The sequence below is a fragment of the Nerophis lumbriciformis genome, linkage group LG04 (genome assembly GCF_033978685.3).
Source record: "Nerophis lumbriciformis linkage group LG04, RoL_Nlum_v2.1, whole genome shotgun sequence".
NCBI classification, from domain to species: Eukaryota; Metazoa; Chordata; class Actinopteri; order Syngnathiformes; family Syngnathidae; genus Nerophis; species Nerophis lumbriciformis.
Genome location: NC_084551.2, coordinates 9,399,359 through 9,415,000, shown reverse-complemented (window position 1 = coordinate 9,415,000; position 15,642 = coordinate 9,399,359). Strand labels below are relative to the sequence as shown.

The following is a 15,642-nucleotide window of genomic DNA, read 5'->3' as shown; positions in this document are numbered from 1 at the left end:
GTACAGTGGAACCTCAATTTACTAACTTAATTGTTTCTTGAACATGGTTCGTAAATGGAAAAGTTTGTATAGTGAAGCAGTTTCCAATAAGAAATAATGTAAATATAAATAATGGGTTCCAGCCTCGACAAAAGTCCATTTTTTAGTTAAGGTTTGTAAAGTTTGAACACAATATAAAGTGCTATTCAGTAATGTACAACAAACAAACATAACAGTGGTTAATAAATCAACTTTCTATGAAATAAAGTCAAAACAACAACAACAAGCTGCTGTATGCTCTACTCTGCCAACACGCAACAAAGTCATTATGGTGCCCTCTCACAAAGAAATGCACAAAATCCATAACTTTAACAACCAATACAATAATAATTGGTTCCAAATAAGTAAAATCTACTTTCCAATAACAACTGCAGAGAATAGACGAAAAAGGAGCAAACAGAAGCATATGGGGGGCAGGGTGAAGCCATGTCTGCGTGTTTGTGCTGTGAAAGTGCAAAGGGCCGCTTTGGAAAGACAGAAGACATACTGTCTTTTCCTCCGATGTGATATAAGTCTGCTATGGCAAAAGACCGAACTCATCACAATTAAAACTTGATGTGGTTACTTGCTGTGCTGTGGTCATGCTCGTGGCGCCATGTACTGTATGTACTCCTCACAAATAGTCTTTTTTTTTTTTTTTTTGCTTCACTCCTTCTTTCCAGGCTAGTCTGTTTAGTTTTTGGGACACCTTTTGAGTTAACAAAACGGACAAAATTTGTCAAAAAGCAAAAAAAACAAAGAAAAGTTACATGTGCACGGTGCTTGAGTGTTGAGACTTCACTCCTCTGCAGTAAGTGGCTCTCCTCAGCTATGTTTTGCCCTGCTTTTTTGCCTGAATGAAGCGTTCGTACACAAAGACGTGATTCACACAAAGAGGTATATTTGGCACTATCTGAAAAGTTAGTAGATCGAATAGTTTGCGTATAGAGGGGTTCGTAAATCGGGGTTCCACTGTATATGAATTCACTGCTTGAACATAATTAACTGGAGTGTATTACCCTTATGTGTTAATATAATAATCTAACAACTGTGCAGTCATGGCCAGAGAGACACAGCACAAATCCTACTTTCTCGAGGAGCCAAATATCTTGCTGACAAAAATGGAATAACTCCTCTTGATCTCTGTGTGCAGGTAAGTGCTGGAGCAGGCAGTGCACTCCCCTGTTAAGTTGATGTTTAGTTGATTCTGAACTACATTGCTTTGTGTCTGTTCTTTGTGTATAGGGAGGATACGGGGAGACTTGTGAGATTCTTATTCAGCACCATAGCAGACTCTTCCAGATCCTCATTCAGATGACACAGAATGATGACATAAAAGAGAATATGGTTTGGGCAGCTATTTAGCCGTTCCTTCATTTAACATACCGTAATTTCCGGACTATAAGGAGCAATTTTTCCACAGGTTTATACAATACTGCGGCAGAATTATGGATTTTTACAGGTTCTTAGGCTTCATGAAATTGCTGAACGAGTCACGGTGGTCCAGTGAAATTGTTCACAGTAAATCAAACGCAGTCAAACTATCATTCAGTCGGCCATTCAGCACGTTATGTACTCTTCCATAGATGCCACTAAATGCATACAATGCAGCTTTCAAGTTGAAGATGATCGACCTGGCTATGAAAAAAGGAAAAAGAGCTGTGGTACGGAACAGAAACCCACAATCACCTGTGGTTTTCCAACGGCTAAACTGCTGCATGTTGAAGAAGATCCCAAAAGCTCAGAGGACAATATTGAAAGTAAAAATTAGGTTGAGAAAATGTCAGATGACGCAATTTTTAATCTTTTCAACTCAAAAACGAATGGCGACAACTTTCGGAGTTTTAGTGCTAAAAATGTGCCCAAGAGGAGCACTAAATTACTTTTCCGGTAAGCAACTGCTACAGACACTGTCCTTTGTAAAATTTCCAAAAAATTATGTGAGTGCGACTTATATTTAGGTGCGCTCTGTAGTCCGGAAATTGTGGTTATGGTAGTTTCATATACCTGTATACATGTTTGTTAAAACATCTCACACCGTTTGTAGCTCCGGCAGGTTCTGGAGCATGTTTCTCAGCAGAGTGACTGTAATTATCAGAGGATCTTGACAAGTCTGGCTGAAGTTGCCACCACTAATGGGCACAAGCTGCTCAGGTATGATTTTAAATACGTGATCCCTTTTATGCCCTGAGATCAGTGTTTAGTTCAGGTGCCGTCGGTAACCTGAACTAAGAACTTTAGCAATATTATGTTTTTAATTGTGTGTCATGATGTGAATGGAAGATGAGATGATAAAACAAATTGTCACATTACGATTTAGTTTCCTTCTTACCGCAGCCTGTCCAGCAGCTACGATGCTCAGATGAAGAGTCTCCTGAGAATTGTTCGCATTTTCTGCCATGTATTCCGCTTGGGACCCTCATCTCCCAATAATGGCAATGATATGGGCTACAACGGCAACAAGACCCCTCGTAGTCAGGTCTTTAAGGTTGGTACCTCGTATTTCCTGTTGCAGTGAGTGTACTATGCGTTACTCTAGGTCTTGCATGCACTTGTCATATATATGCTGATTGCTGATGACATGCTGTTTTAACTGGCTATTGCTTCCTAGCAGTAACGTTAGATAGCTGAGTTAAAAAAAAGGTAATGGTAAATGTCATTACATATCACAGGCATTATTTAAAACGTATGCGAATGTGTAACGAATGGCAGCTATTGTGGCTATGCAGCAGTATGTTGCGTAAACTTCACTTCCAGACACTTTAAGAGCTGTACTGGACAGTGATTTCGAATTGGCTGGCACTACTTGAATAACACTCAATCTGTGGAGATTTGTGGACCCTGGTTCGAGCCCGGCATATGCAGGGCTGGACTGTGCAGGATGACCACTGTTACATTTGTCCTAAAATAGCTTGATGACAAAGTGTGGCCTCTTGATGGCAGTAAAGCGCTTCATTTGGGCAACAGTTCACTGTGCCAGGTTGTAAAGCAAATGTATACAAAGGACTGTATAGTAACATGGACAGATGACTACATTTACATACCTACAAAGAACACATTTGAAAATTTAAACATGGTGTAACGTCATCAAATTATTGCCTTGTAGCGCTTACAGTTATTAGAATATATGAGGTTCGTTTTGTGTGAGTCTCTTAGTGAGGACTATTTTTACACTACTTAGTTGTCCCTTGTGGCTGTTTTATGTGTGTTGCTGGGTTTAAAATGGCCAGGTAATTAGCAATGATACACAAATTAGTGTAAAATACTGTTTTTGACTTGACCTAACATTACCAAAAGAAAAATACAACATCTTGCAAAAAGCGTTTTATATAATAATTATAATAATAATAATAATTATAATAATATTAATGGTACCGGTATAATAACTGTAGTGGAGCTTTTGAAATGAGTCCATCCACTCACCATCCACTTCAGGGTTATTTAATGAATATGCGTTTGTAAAATCATTACAAAACAAAAGTGTCTACGTTTTGCTTGAGACCAGCAGTGGATATAGAAGCTGAACTGTTGAACATCCAATAGTATATTAGTAATTGTTGTAAGATTTTCACATTTGTGTTAACCGGGCCTTGTGACTGACTGCTGACTGAATGAATGAACTGAATAATGATGTACTTGTTTTTAATCAAAACATTTAATTATTGTGTTATAACTGTCATCTGGTTACATTAATCTTGGTTGTAGATGCGTATGAGACAAGTGGAGGCTATTCCAAAAGACACATGCTCTTGGACAGCTTCTGCTTTTTTAGATGTAAGCCATTGACATATTTCAGTTTTTTTTTTCCATGAGCCCCTGCATGTCAATATACTGGCACTAATTGGACCTGCAGAGCTGGGAATCTTTTTTTTAATTTCCTTTTATCTATTAACTGGTTTTAACCCCCTTTTTCCTTGAGCTATTTTTTCAAAACAACCCTTCACAAATTACTTTTTAATCTGTGTTGAATTTGGATTAGGCAATTAATGGGCAGTATAACTTCAATCTGTTTGATAGTTAATGTTAAATATATTCAACAGTGACAACAAAAATACATGCAGTATCAGAATAACAAAATATTTACTGACAGATTTATACTCTCCCAAATGTCTGTAAATGTCCAATTGCCTAACCCAAAGCTTTCATCTTTCTTGGACTTCTGTGATTGCTTGATTCTGATGACCCACTACTCCTGCTAGGATCAAAGTAGTGCTCAAAAAGCATCTAAAAATACATTTGTGGACGTTCTTCACTAATTCAGAACTATGGTGGCTCAGCAAACACATCAACAAACTTAAAACCCTTGCAACATATTTGTAGCACACTAATTGCCATGTATTTATTTAGTCTACGTGTGCAGACATTTTTGTGCATTAGACTGCTTACTTGATACAGTTGTGATCAGAGTTTTATATCCCTCCCATTATAAACATTCGGGCTTGGCAATGTTGAATGTGTATTAATGTCAGTAAGTTTTTCATTTTGTGTTCAGAAAGTCTATGGCTATTCTATGGCAGAAAGTGTACGGCAGAAAGATTGTGCTTTAAACACTATAAACCAGGTCCTCAAACTCAAAGCTGCAGGTCCCTACTTTTTGCCTTCTTTTTGCGGCCCACACAGCCTAGGCAGATAATAGTTAAATTTATCATAGCAATCTTGAATCCCACTAGACCCTAACTACAATACCGGTGCAAACACACACAAAAACACACATTGGACAACAAATAGAGCACCTTCCTTTAAGCAAGATGAAGTGTCTCTGACCATCTCCTGGGGAACTTAAAAGTGTAAAAATAGAGATTTTTTGCATTTATAATGACTAAAAGCCTACCACAGCTCAGAGTCACTATAGCTGCTTTTAGAAGTAGGTAAGACATTTAGTCATGTAGTTAAAACGTGATACTTTTATTAAAATATTTCTGAATCTGAATCTGAAGGGAATATTTCCCGTGGCTCAGTCTCACCAGAGTCTACCTCCAGCAGCTCCCAAGTAAATTGAATTTGAGACCCAGAGTCTAATCTTTAAAAATATTTCTTAATTGTGTTCCAGTTGTGGTCAAAAGTTTACATATACTCATCATAGACATGGATGTCATTTTACCTTTGGGATGTTAATGATTTACTTGAAACCTGTTTACAAAGTGGAACAATATATAGTATTATACAACGTACATCTTCAGTAATGTTTAAAAACAAGAACTTATGAGCACATATTTGAATGTATTTACACAGTCAATATATACGGCATAGAAGCATTCCCTGTAATCATTACTAACCACAACAGACTAACAATTTAATTCAAGACCAAGTTCTTTTAACTTTTCGATTGTGTTTATGATTGACTGCTGCTTGTAGTTTCTCTTTTCCAACATAAACATATTTTTGTTTGACGGCACTTAGTACTAATACTCAGAGCAATGGAAACGACTAGCCAATAATTGTGGAGTCAGACAAATTTAAGACATTTCTAAACAATTGTATGCTAAGTATAGGTTATTTGGATATGTCACTACTTTAGCAATGTTGCAATAAACTGGAAACTGCTGGAACAACAGTGTAATTGTTCACAAGCTTGCAAATGTTACATACAGAGATAAAGTGCCGACCGAGAAATGATCTCCTGCTTCGAAATTTACAACTCCAAGCTCGACTGAAATTTGTGACCATTTGATAGTCAAAGTTGGGCTGTTTGGCCACAATGACAAGATGATGCTTTCAAACCGAAGATTACTGTACCAACTATTAAGTATGGTGGTGTTCTGGGCTTATTTGCTGTCGGTGGATGGAATAACAGGAGTAGGACAACCTCCAAATTCCTCAAAGTCACCTCAAATCAATAGCTTAACGACGCAAGCTTGGACATAAACAGGACAATAATCCTATCGATCCTAAACAATCATAATGCCAGAAGATAGCTACAAAAAGTGTCGGGTTGAGGTGAAATCTATTAAGGGACATTTAACCAAATATTAGTGGGAGTATACAGAGGGGAAAATAGGTATTTGATTCAAATCAATTCTGGATGGTTCAAATCTTTTTAAAGAGGATGAACTTACAAAATCATTAAGGGATCAAATACCTGTTACTCTCTGTATGCATACATTTCAGCCTATACAGTCATCCCTCGTTTATCACGTTCCAGACCTGACCTTGGTAAATAGATGTTTGGCAAAGCAGGATTGTTATTCATGAATCAGACATTTTCATAGACCATAAAACACTTGGAGAATTGCTCTGGCTATCGTTTAGGCATCCAGCGGCCACCTTCGTCACATCCTGGATAATTCCTAACTTCTTCGATGTGCTGAAACCACGGGCGTGGGTTATCAAAAGTTGGGCAACTTGACCGTTGTGGAGAAGATGGTGCTCACATGAGCTGCGTCTTTTTTCAGCATTTGAGTCCTACTGCCCTTAATTTAACATATTTATGAAAAAACTAGTGAGTATTTTTGTTGATGTTTGAATGTGTTGGTAAAGATCTGATCACAACTGTGCATTTTGTACGACTTGGTGGAAGTGAGAGTTTTATTTTTGCTATCTTCATAAATTCTTCTTTAAAGCTGTATTAAGTGGTGCTGCATGATCGGGCATCTTCGGGTCTGTTAAGGAATAAAAAAAATATTAAATAGAATGCCCTTTGACTTTAACAGAGCACAAACTTATTTTGTGTCTCCTCAATTGTTTCCCTCTTAAAATGAAACATTTATTGAATGTGTTTATTCAAGTTGAGTGTGACCCGAAGATACCCTTAAAGCGAAATAATAAATTCAAATTAATTCTTATTTCATAATGTATTCATTATGAATTCTCTTTGGTCCCTTTTTTTTTTCTCACGTCTTGTTTGTTTTCCAGCCGTTGGAGCTGCTTTGGCATTCGCTGGATGAGTGGCTTGTGCTAATCTCCACTGAGCTGGACAGAAACAGGAAGAACCCGTCTTCCACATCTTCCAGCAGTGAGATAGCCTCTCTGATTCTCAAGCAGCGGGAGGTCGATCACTCTAACGCCACACCAAAGCTCTCCACCTCACTGGACGCTCAGATTGTCATGGAAACCGAGGTGTACGCCGAAGGAGAAGACGTTATCTCCATGACAGCCAGTCGGCTCAGTGCTGTGATCCAGGCCTTCTACATGTGCTGCTCCTGCCAGATGCCACAAGGGTAGGTCTGCTGTAATGACTGTCAATCAAAAGAGAAAGCAGGAGGAATTAATTTAATGGTACAGAAATTGTAATAGGAGTACATGTTAAAAAGCCGGACCTAATCCATAACCATTCGCAATGCTGATAGGGTAACATGCATGACTAATGCTACTATATATTTTCTTTACAATTGGCAGACAGATTAAATAGATATCAATGTTGGGAATTTTAGAGGGCTGCTGGGATGAATAATTCATCTGCAGGCTCAATTGAGTTTAGGGATTGATTCATTTTCACATTCTGCAATTCCTAAAAATATAAAATGTATATGTATATATATATATATATATATATATATATACATACACACACACACACAAAGTTGTGGTCAAAAGTTCACATACACTTGTAAAGAACATAATGTCATGGCTGTCTTGAGTTTTAAATAATTTCTACAACTCTTTTATTTTTTTGTGATATAGTGATTTTGTTCCAAAACAAAGTTACGTCAATTACTAGCTATATGCTAACGCTAGTGGGTACGACAAGATGTTTTGGGCAGCCCTTACAGGGTTCACTGTGACATTTGCAACGCCATCTAATGGCAGGAATGCTTGTATTTCAATGTTTTGCTTGCAACTTAAAGCATAACAGTTATCTCAAAACACTCTTGAGTTGGTGCATTCTTAAGTAGAGGTACCACTGTAAACAAATATGTACTCACTGATGTGTTGCAAGGGCATTGTTAACTCTTCTCTGTCTAAAAAGTTATGGGTCTTATAACTTATGTTATGGGTCTGTGAGGTTGTGAAACGACATGACAATAAAGATATATTCTCTTCTATTCTATGATGTACATAAATTTTGAATTTGCAAGACCGTAGAAATATTAATCGCTCACTCAAACGCCGACTTCCCATAGACAGCTTCTACTGCTCATACTGCCTCTATCCTACATGACTGGTATTGGCCAAAAAATACCTGAGATTACTTTCAGTATTTTACTTAGTACCTAGAACTCAAAAGGGAATTTTCTCTCCTCTGTTTGTTAAAAATTTGACCAAGTCTGTAATTATGCTAAATTAGATCATTAAGCATGCTTAATGAGCAGCTAAGAGAAGCCTGATATTGACGTGCCTGTTGAGATGAGATGCTTGTCTCTGTTTTTGTTTATCTTGGGTCTTTCACCCTGCTGTTAATTAAGATTCTGGTCTAGTTTTGTCTCCTATGGCTATTCATCATTTTCATTGTCGACATTTGGCTGTTTCAGATGAGTAATATGTGTCTAATTGGAAAGCAGACGGTGCCACAGAATTGTTGATGCTGTCTACTTCACTGTCCTTTCTCACTCATCACTTCCTCTCTTTCCTCACCCAGAATGACATCCCCTCACTTCATTGAGTTTGTCTGCAAGCATGACGAGGTGCTGAAGTGTTTTGTAAACAGGTGAGTAAGTGGCATTCAGGGATACATCAACTTCTTCACGATGCCCAGAGACCAGCTATTGATTGGAAAAAAAAAAACTTCAATCAATTCACTTCAACTTTCGCAACCCTCCCCCCTTCATGCCGTAATGTATTTTCATCGGTCTCATTTCTGCCCCTCCTTTCATAGAAATCCGAAGATCATCTTTAACCACTTCCACTTCCTGCTCGAGTGTCCCGAGCTGATGTCACGCTTCATGCATATCATTAAGGGCCAGGTAGGAAGACACAAACAAGAACAATCTTTACTATGTGGAGGAACTGATTAGGTAGGATACTTATGAGTCTGACCATAAACATTGTTGTTACCATTTCATTAAACCACATTTGTTATGCAAATATTTTTGCCCAAAGTCAACTATCAGTCGAATCTATGGCGTTTAAAAAAAAAAAAAAAATGTTGACAGAGAAACAGATTGTTATGATAGGATGACAGGGGATACAAAACAATAACATATACCCGCATTATTGATTATTTATTATTTACTTTTTACTTTTCAAATTCGATCTCAATTCTGTACACTGCCGCTGGAATTTCAATTTTCCTGAGGGAACTCTCCTGAAGGAATCAATAAAGTACTATCTATCTATCTATCTACTATCTGTTTACTGACTGGTCACTAGGTGTCAGTATAACGTCACATGATGTAAATACTGCAGCATAAGGTGATTATTTCAGATACTTATAAAAGAAATACGGTAAATAAATAAATGATAAATGGGTTGTACTTGTATAGCGCTTTTCTACCTTCAAGGTACTCAAAGCGCTTTGACACTACCTCCACATTTACCCATTCACACACACATTCACACACTGATGGAGGGAGCTGCCATGCAAGGCGCTAACCAGCACCCATCAGGAGCAAGGGCGAAGTGTCTTGCTCAGGACACAACGGACATGACGAGGTTGGTACTAGGTGGGGATTGAACCAGGGACCCTCGGGTCGCGCACGACCATTCTTCCACTGCGCCACGCCGTCTTTAATTTAAGTGAACAAAACAGAGATCTCTTTTTCTACTATCAAAAAAGGCTAACCAATCTGATCAATAAATAAACATGATAGAGATTAGATTTGTTAGTGAGGTCCTTGGCTCTGGCGCTGCACCAAAAAGACATCAAACTTGACTAAATAGAGCAAGTTAAAGTCGTAACTACGTTTCTGTATGTGAACCTGCGGAAGGATCATTACCTTTACCAGCAAAGAGATACACCTACGGGGCGCGGGATTAGGCACATTGTGTGCTTACTCATAGTTTTAGAGTGAGAGATATGGGAGGCCAAAACACACGGCCAGATGTTTTAGACGCGTGATGTCACACCAGGAAGCAGCGACCGGAAGCAACGATCGCTTTCTACAGCAAGACAAAATTGTAAGCAGTTAAAGTTGCCTCTACACTAAGGCCCCTTCTACAGTAAGCCGGATAACTCCTTAAACAAATAATTATTTAGCCTAAGCACCGTGTCAGCCACACTAAACCATCGTTTAAGGTTCCCCTCCTTGGATAATTTTTTACACGGGTAAGTGCGCCGTGTATTTCTTGAATCTCCGGCTCTTAGCTTTGTATGGACTCATTGATCGTTTACAAACTGAGTTCGGAGAGGAATTGATGAAGAGATGCAAGCAAAATGTTCATTTCGATTTGTTATTTGTTTTCCACTTCATTTTAAAGACATTTAAATAGGTTAGGTTTTTTTCCCTTCCTATTAGGGTTGTACGGTATACCAGTACTTGCAAAGTACTGCGGTACTATTGAATTAAAAATGGTACTCTACTGTTGTTAGAAAATGTTACTTGCATTGGTTGGGGACGTCTCTGCGCTGCTGACCTGTCTCTGCTCGGGATGGTCTCCTGCTGGCACCACTATGGACTGGACTCTCACTACTATGTTAGATCCACTATGGACTGGACTCTCACAATATTATGCTAGAGCCTCTCGACGTCTATTGCACCGGTCGCTCTAGGAGGGGGTCCCCACATCTGCAGTCCTCTCCAAGGTTTCTCATTGTCCCATTGGGTTGAGTTTTTCCCTTGCCCTGATGTGGCATCTGAACCGAGGATGTCGTTGTGGCTTGTGCAGCCCTTTGAGACACTCGTGATTTAGGGCTATATGAATAAACATTGATTGATTGATTGATAGATTTTCCAAAGTCTTCCCTCGTCGACCAAGTGGCTCGGTTGGTAGAGTGGCCGTGTCAGCAACCTGAGGGTTCCTGGATCAATCCCTGGCTTCTGCCATCCTAGTCATGTCCATTGTGTCCTTGAGCAAGACACTTCACCCTTGCTCCTAATGGGTCGTGGTTAGGGCCAGTGAATGTGGAAATAGTGTCAAAGCGCTTAGAACACTTTGAAGGTAGAAAAGCGTTATACATTTACCCATTTACCATTTACTATTTGCTTTGTCATTTATTACACAACAGCTAAGATTATGTTTTTTTTATATAGTTCAGCATATACTGGTACTTGTAATTATTTATGCGTATCTTTAAAGTAAAAAAAAAATATAAATCAAAATGGCCCCCGGCAATCTTTCGATTTTCAGCATGCGGCCCTTGCTGGCAGATGTTTGGACACCCCTGATTTATTGTATTGTTGTGTCATTTACTTTTTGCACACAATGAGATGCACAACCCAAATATTTAGATAGTCTGAAAAACTTCACATTATGTATTTATCTATTTGTCCTATGTTATCCAATATGTCTACCAACAAAGACCTATTTTACAACTTTTCTCTTGGCTCTTTTTTAAAATTGTTATAGCTATGGCCACAACACTTGCCTGAGGTTCTATTTATCTGACTTCTTCAATCAAAAACTGCTGCTTCAAGTTTTTATGCTACTTGCTCGTCTGTATTTATATTTGAGCTGCAGAATGCCAAGCCTCGTTATGTATGGATTATGGCTCGCCTGGGAGCAGGCCCTTGTTTTAATTACAGACTTTAACCTGGTGAATTTGATTTCATCTGATTTCTCTCTCGGTACGCCTCACAGCCCCAGGAGGAAAAACCTCTCTCTCTCTCTCTCTCGCTCTCTCTACACTCATCCTTCACTCTACCTCCAGCGCTTAGAGAACAAAGGCATACATTATGCAAATATAGCTCAGCTCCAACTCTGTATTACAGAAAAGTATTTCAACAAAGAAGGCTTTCCAGGCCGTTGGTTGAGACTGAAAATCCACAGTCTTAGATTTGAAAGTGAGGCAAATTGGTAATTAGTTTAAGAGGGGTAAGTGCTGTGTGATGTTTGTCAAAGTTGTGCATTTCTCCACAGCCCTTTAAGGATCGCTGTGAGTGGTTCTACGAGCATCTTCTTGCTGGTCAGCCAGACTCCGACATGGTTCATCGTCCGGTCAATGAGAGTGACATCCTACTCATCCACAGAGGTGCACACAGAAACTTCAATGTCTATGTGTGAAGGACATCGGAGGTTAAATTGGTTGTTTTTGAGCCAACCACATTATTAGGGCATACCTGCATAATCTAATGAGATCTAGAACGTGTTTTATAATTTTGCCTTTACAAAATGTGTAATTTTTTGTTAAATTACTTTTAGAAAGGTATTCGTTTATTATCTCTATTATACTTTACATTTTTTTTGTTTACCTACGCTGCAGCATACAGAGGGATAGTTCTTGTCTTATGTGTGATTTGGGTCAGAAAATTTCCAAAACTGTTGATCTTCTATGTTAAAAGTTAAAGTACCCATGATTGTCACACACACACTAGGTGTGGCGGAATTATTCTCTGCATTTGACTCATCACCCTTGATCACCCCCTGGGAGGTGAGGGGAGCAGTGATCGGCAGTGGTGGCCGCGCCCGGGAATAATTTTTGGTGATTTAACCCCCAATTCCAACCCTTGATGCTGAGTGTCAATAGTCTTTGGTATGACTCAGCCGGGATTTGAACTCAAAACCTACCGATCTCAGGGCGGACACTCTAACCACTAGGCTACTGAGATTGGGCAGGGTATCATCCACTTTTAAGTTATTGCCACAGTGCCAGGCGATCAACTAGCACGTCTATGAAATTATCTCTATTCAGTGTGCGAGAAGAGGCAGGAGTTGTGGCAGGAAAATTGGTGGCTGCTTCACTGTGATCCAGTTTGCAATGCCCTGAGCATCCAACAATTCCATGTTCAAGGCGTCAAGTGTCTAAGCACATATTTGTACAAGTACTACGTGACGGTAACACTAACAAATCTTTAAAAAAAAATACAAATAATAATAATAATGTAAACACCTTGTGAATGTTAGAAACCCTCAGCAGAGATGGCTGGGTAAGTGCCTTAGAATACAGAGGGATTATGTTGAGGGGGTAAACTTTTAATTTTGATTCGAAATATATCCTTGTCACACTAGTCCTGGAACTCTTCTGACAAATGTAGTAGTTTTACTTAGATGGGCAAAATATTACACTTATCGTTAAGATAGAATTTTTGGTACAGCTTTGTGATTATTTTATCTCATAAAACTGTGCAGGTATCCTGCTGTGTATCGTTCATTTATTCATCAAAAATCTGAAATATCTTTGCATTATGTCAACAGACTCAATATTTCGAAGCAGCTGTGAGATGGTTTCCAAGTCTACCAATGAGAAGCTGAAGCAAGGGATTGCTGTCCGCTTCCATGGCGAAGAGGGAATGGTGCGTATTTTGATGGTGACACACAACAGTTTCTCAGCAAGACAACTTCTTATCCACCTTTTCTCACTTGTTAGATGATCAGTCAGCAGTGATGCCATACTCAGAGAATCGTGTTGTCATTTGAACTTCACATATTTTACAGGGTCAGGGTGTTGTTCGGGAATGGTTTGACATCCTGTCCAATGAGATCATCAATCCAGACTATGCTCTCTTCACTCAGTCAGCTGATGGTATACCATTCAGTATGACAACCACGTCTTTTTTATCTAGAATCAATGTGTTTTACAGTGTGCTTGTGATTTTACAGGTACAACTTTCCAGCCCAACAGTAACTCTTCAGTGAATCCAGACCACCTGAACTACTTCCAGTTTGCAGGCCAAATTTTGGGTCTCGCTCTGTATCACAGGCAGCTGGTCAATATCTATTTCACCCGCTCCTTCTACAAACACATTCTAGGTAAAAGGAATTATAGAATATGATTATGATGATAATAGGTCTTTACTTAAGACTTGAACTTTTAAGTAACGGCTCTGTTTAGGAGTCGGGTTTGAAGTCTCTGTGGAATATTATGATGACCATTTGCTTCACCATTATTGTAGTGATAGCAATATAAGTGTCTACATACAGTTATCGAAGCTTAACTGACTTTGTTTTTCTGCCTTTTTATTTGGTTGTTCCAGGTATCCCAGTGAACTACCAGGATGTGTCATCTATAGATCCCGAGTATGCCAAGAACTTGCAGTGGATCCTGGACAATGACATCAGTGATTTAGGTCTGGAACTCACTTTCTCTGTGGAGACTGACGTGTTTGGTGCCATGGAGGAAGTGCCTCTCAAACCAGGAGGCATAAGCATCATTGTGACTCAGGACAATAAGGTACTTTTTATTGTGTGTGTGTTTTTTTTGTACAGACCTGTCTTCTTTGGCTGCATAGTCAGGCAGTTTGAGTAATCTCTGTCTTATTGTGCCAAAGCCAATAGTTGGCACTGTGCTTAGTCAGGTTGACAGGACAACCATGAACAGTCTGTTTTTTCTGTTTTCTAAAGACGTTATTTTTTGTGTTTGTGTTCGTCTATTCACCAGGCTGAGTATGTCCAACTGGTGACAGAGCTAAGAATGACACGGGCCATCCAGCCTCAGATAAATGCTTTCTTGCAAGGATTCCACACTTTCATCCCGCCCTCACTCATCCAGCTTTTTGATGAATATGAATTGGTAAGCGGACGTCCCTCCCTCTTGTCTCTTTCGCACTCTTCTCCTCATTGACTTTAACAGTTGCTACTCACCTTGTTTCCCACCGCCAGCTTGTCCCTCTTGCAACTAATATAGGGAATGATTAGCCACGGCTGGCGATGGGGTCACCTTGAAGCCCCACCTCCCTATTTAGCTCTGGTTGTGGGGGGTTTTCCCACCTGTGTGTTGGCAGATATAATGTTCTCACTTAAACATGGATCAATTGTATTATTCCTCCCTCGGTCACACGGTCGTTTCTCATCTCGAAAATATTGACAGTCAAAAACCTGTTTTATGTTTAATTTATGGCTACTTTCAAAAATAATAAAGCCGTCCCATTTTGCATTTTTGCCCAATTCCAAGTGCAAACCACATCTAATAAACTAATATTCTCCATTTCATGGGCTCTATTTTGACCAGTGTCCCTGGGTTTCTTCACTAAGATGAACAGACACAGACTCTGCGGTTTATTTTGTCGGAGCCTCCCACCTGCCAGTCACCCCTAAATTCCACTGAGTGTGTTTGTGTTTGGTTGTGGCTGTGCTGCAATTTTGATGTGTGCTGTGTGGTCCACCAACACTTACGTCTGCGTGCAGAGCATACAAAGTTGACTGCTGTATAATACAAACCCCGTTTCCACATGAGTTGGGAAATTGTGTTGGATGTAAATGTAAACATAAACGGAATACAATGATTTGCAAATCATTTTCAACCCATATTCAATTGAATGTACTACAAAGACAAGATATTTGATGTTCAAACTCATAAACTTTATTTTTTTTTTGCAAATAATAATTAACTTAGAATTTCATGGCTGCAACACGTGCCAAAGTAGTTGGGAAAGGGCATGTTCACCACTGGCCTTTCCTTTTAACAACACTCAGTAAACGTTTGGGAACTGAGGAGACACATTTTTTAAGCTTCTCAGGTGGAATTCTTTCTCATTCTTGCTTGATGTACAGCTTAAGTTGTTCAACAGTCCGGGGGTCTCCGTTGTGGTATTTTAGGCTTCATAATGCGCCACACATTTTCAATGGGAGACAGGTCTGGACTACAGGCAGGCCAGTCTAGTACCCGCACTCTTTTACTTTGAAGCCACGTTGATGTAACACGTGGCTTGGCAT

General features: G+C 39.3%; 1 protein-coding gene across 2 annotated transcripts in view; it reads left to right on the top strand.

Annotated features, from left to right (window-relative positions):
* The window catches only part of hace1 (HECT domain and ankyrin repeat containing E3 ubiquitin protein ligase 1), a 38,545-nt gene that overhangs the window by 10,230 nt on the left and 12,673 nt on the right, over positions 1-15,642 (top strand). Inside the window, exons 8-21 of one of the 2 annotated variants that reach the window (XM_061948595.2) lie at positions 1,075-1,171; positions 1,264-1,365; positions 2,066-2,172; positions 2,356-2,506; positions 3,724-3,792; positions 6,871-7,175; positions 8,534-8,602; positions 8,771-8,858; positions 11,911-12,022; positions 13,186-13,283; positions 13,426-13,513; positions 13,591-13,740; positions 13,965-14,161; positions 14,369-14,500. In XM_061948595.2, the coding sequence (XP_061804579.1) occupies positions 1,075-1,171; positions 1,264-1,365; positions 2,066-2,172; positions 2,356-2,506; positions 3,724-3,792; positions 6,871-7,175; positions 8,534-8,602; positions 8,771-8,858; positions 11,911-12,022; positions 13,186-13,283; positions 13,426-13,513; positions 13,591-13,740; positions 13,965-14,161; positions 14,369-14,500 (1,765 nt within the window). The remainder of the gene's footprint in view (positions 1-1,074; positions 1,172-1,263; positions 1,366-2,065; positions 2,173-2,355; positions 2,507-3,723; positions 3,793-6,870; positions 7,176-8,533; positions 8,603-8,770; positions 8,859-11,910; positions 12,023-13,185; positions 13,284-13,425; positions 13,514-13,590; positions 13,741-13,964; positions 14,162-14,368; positions 14,501-15,642) is intronic. The other variant, XM_061948604.2, reaches the window with a different exon arrangement.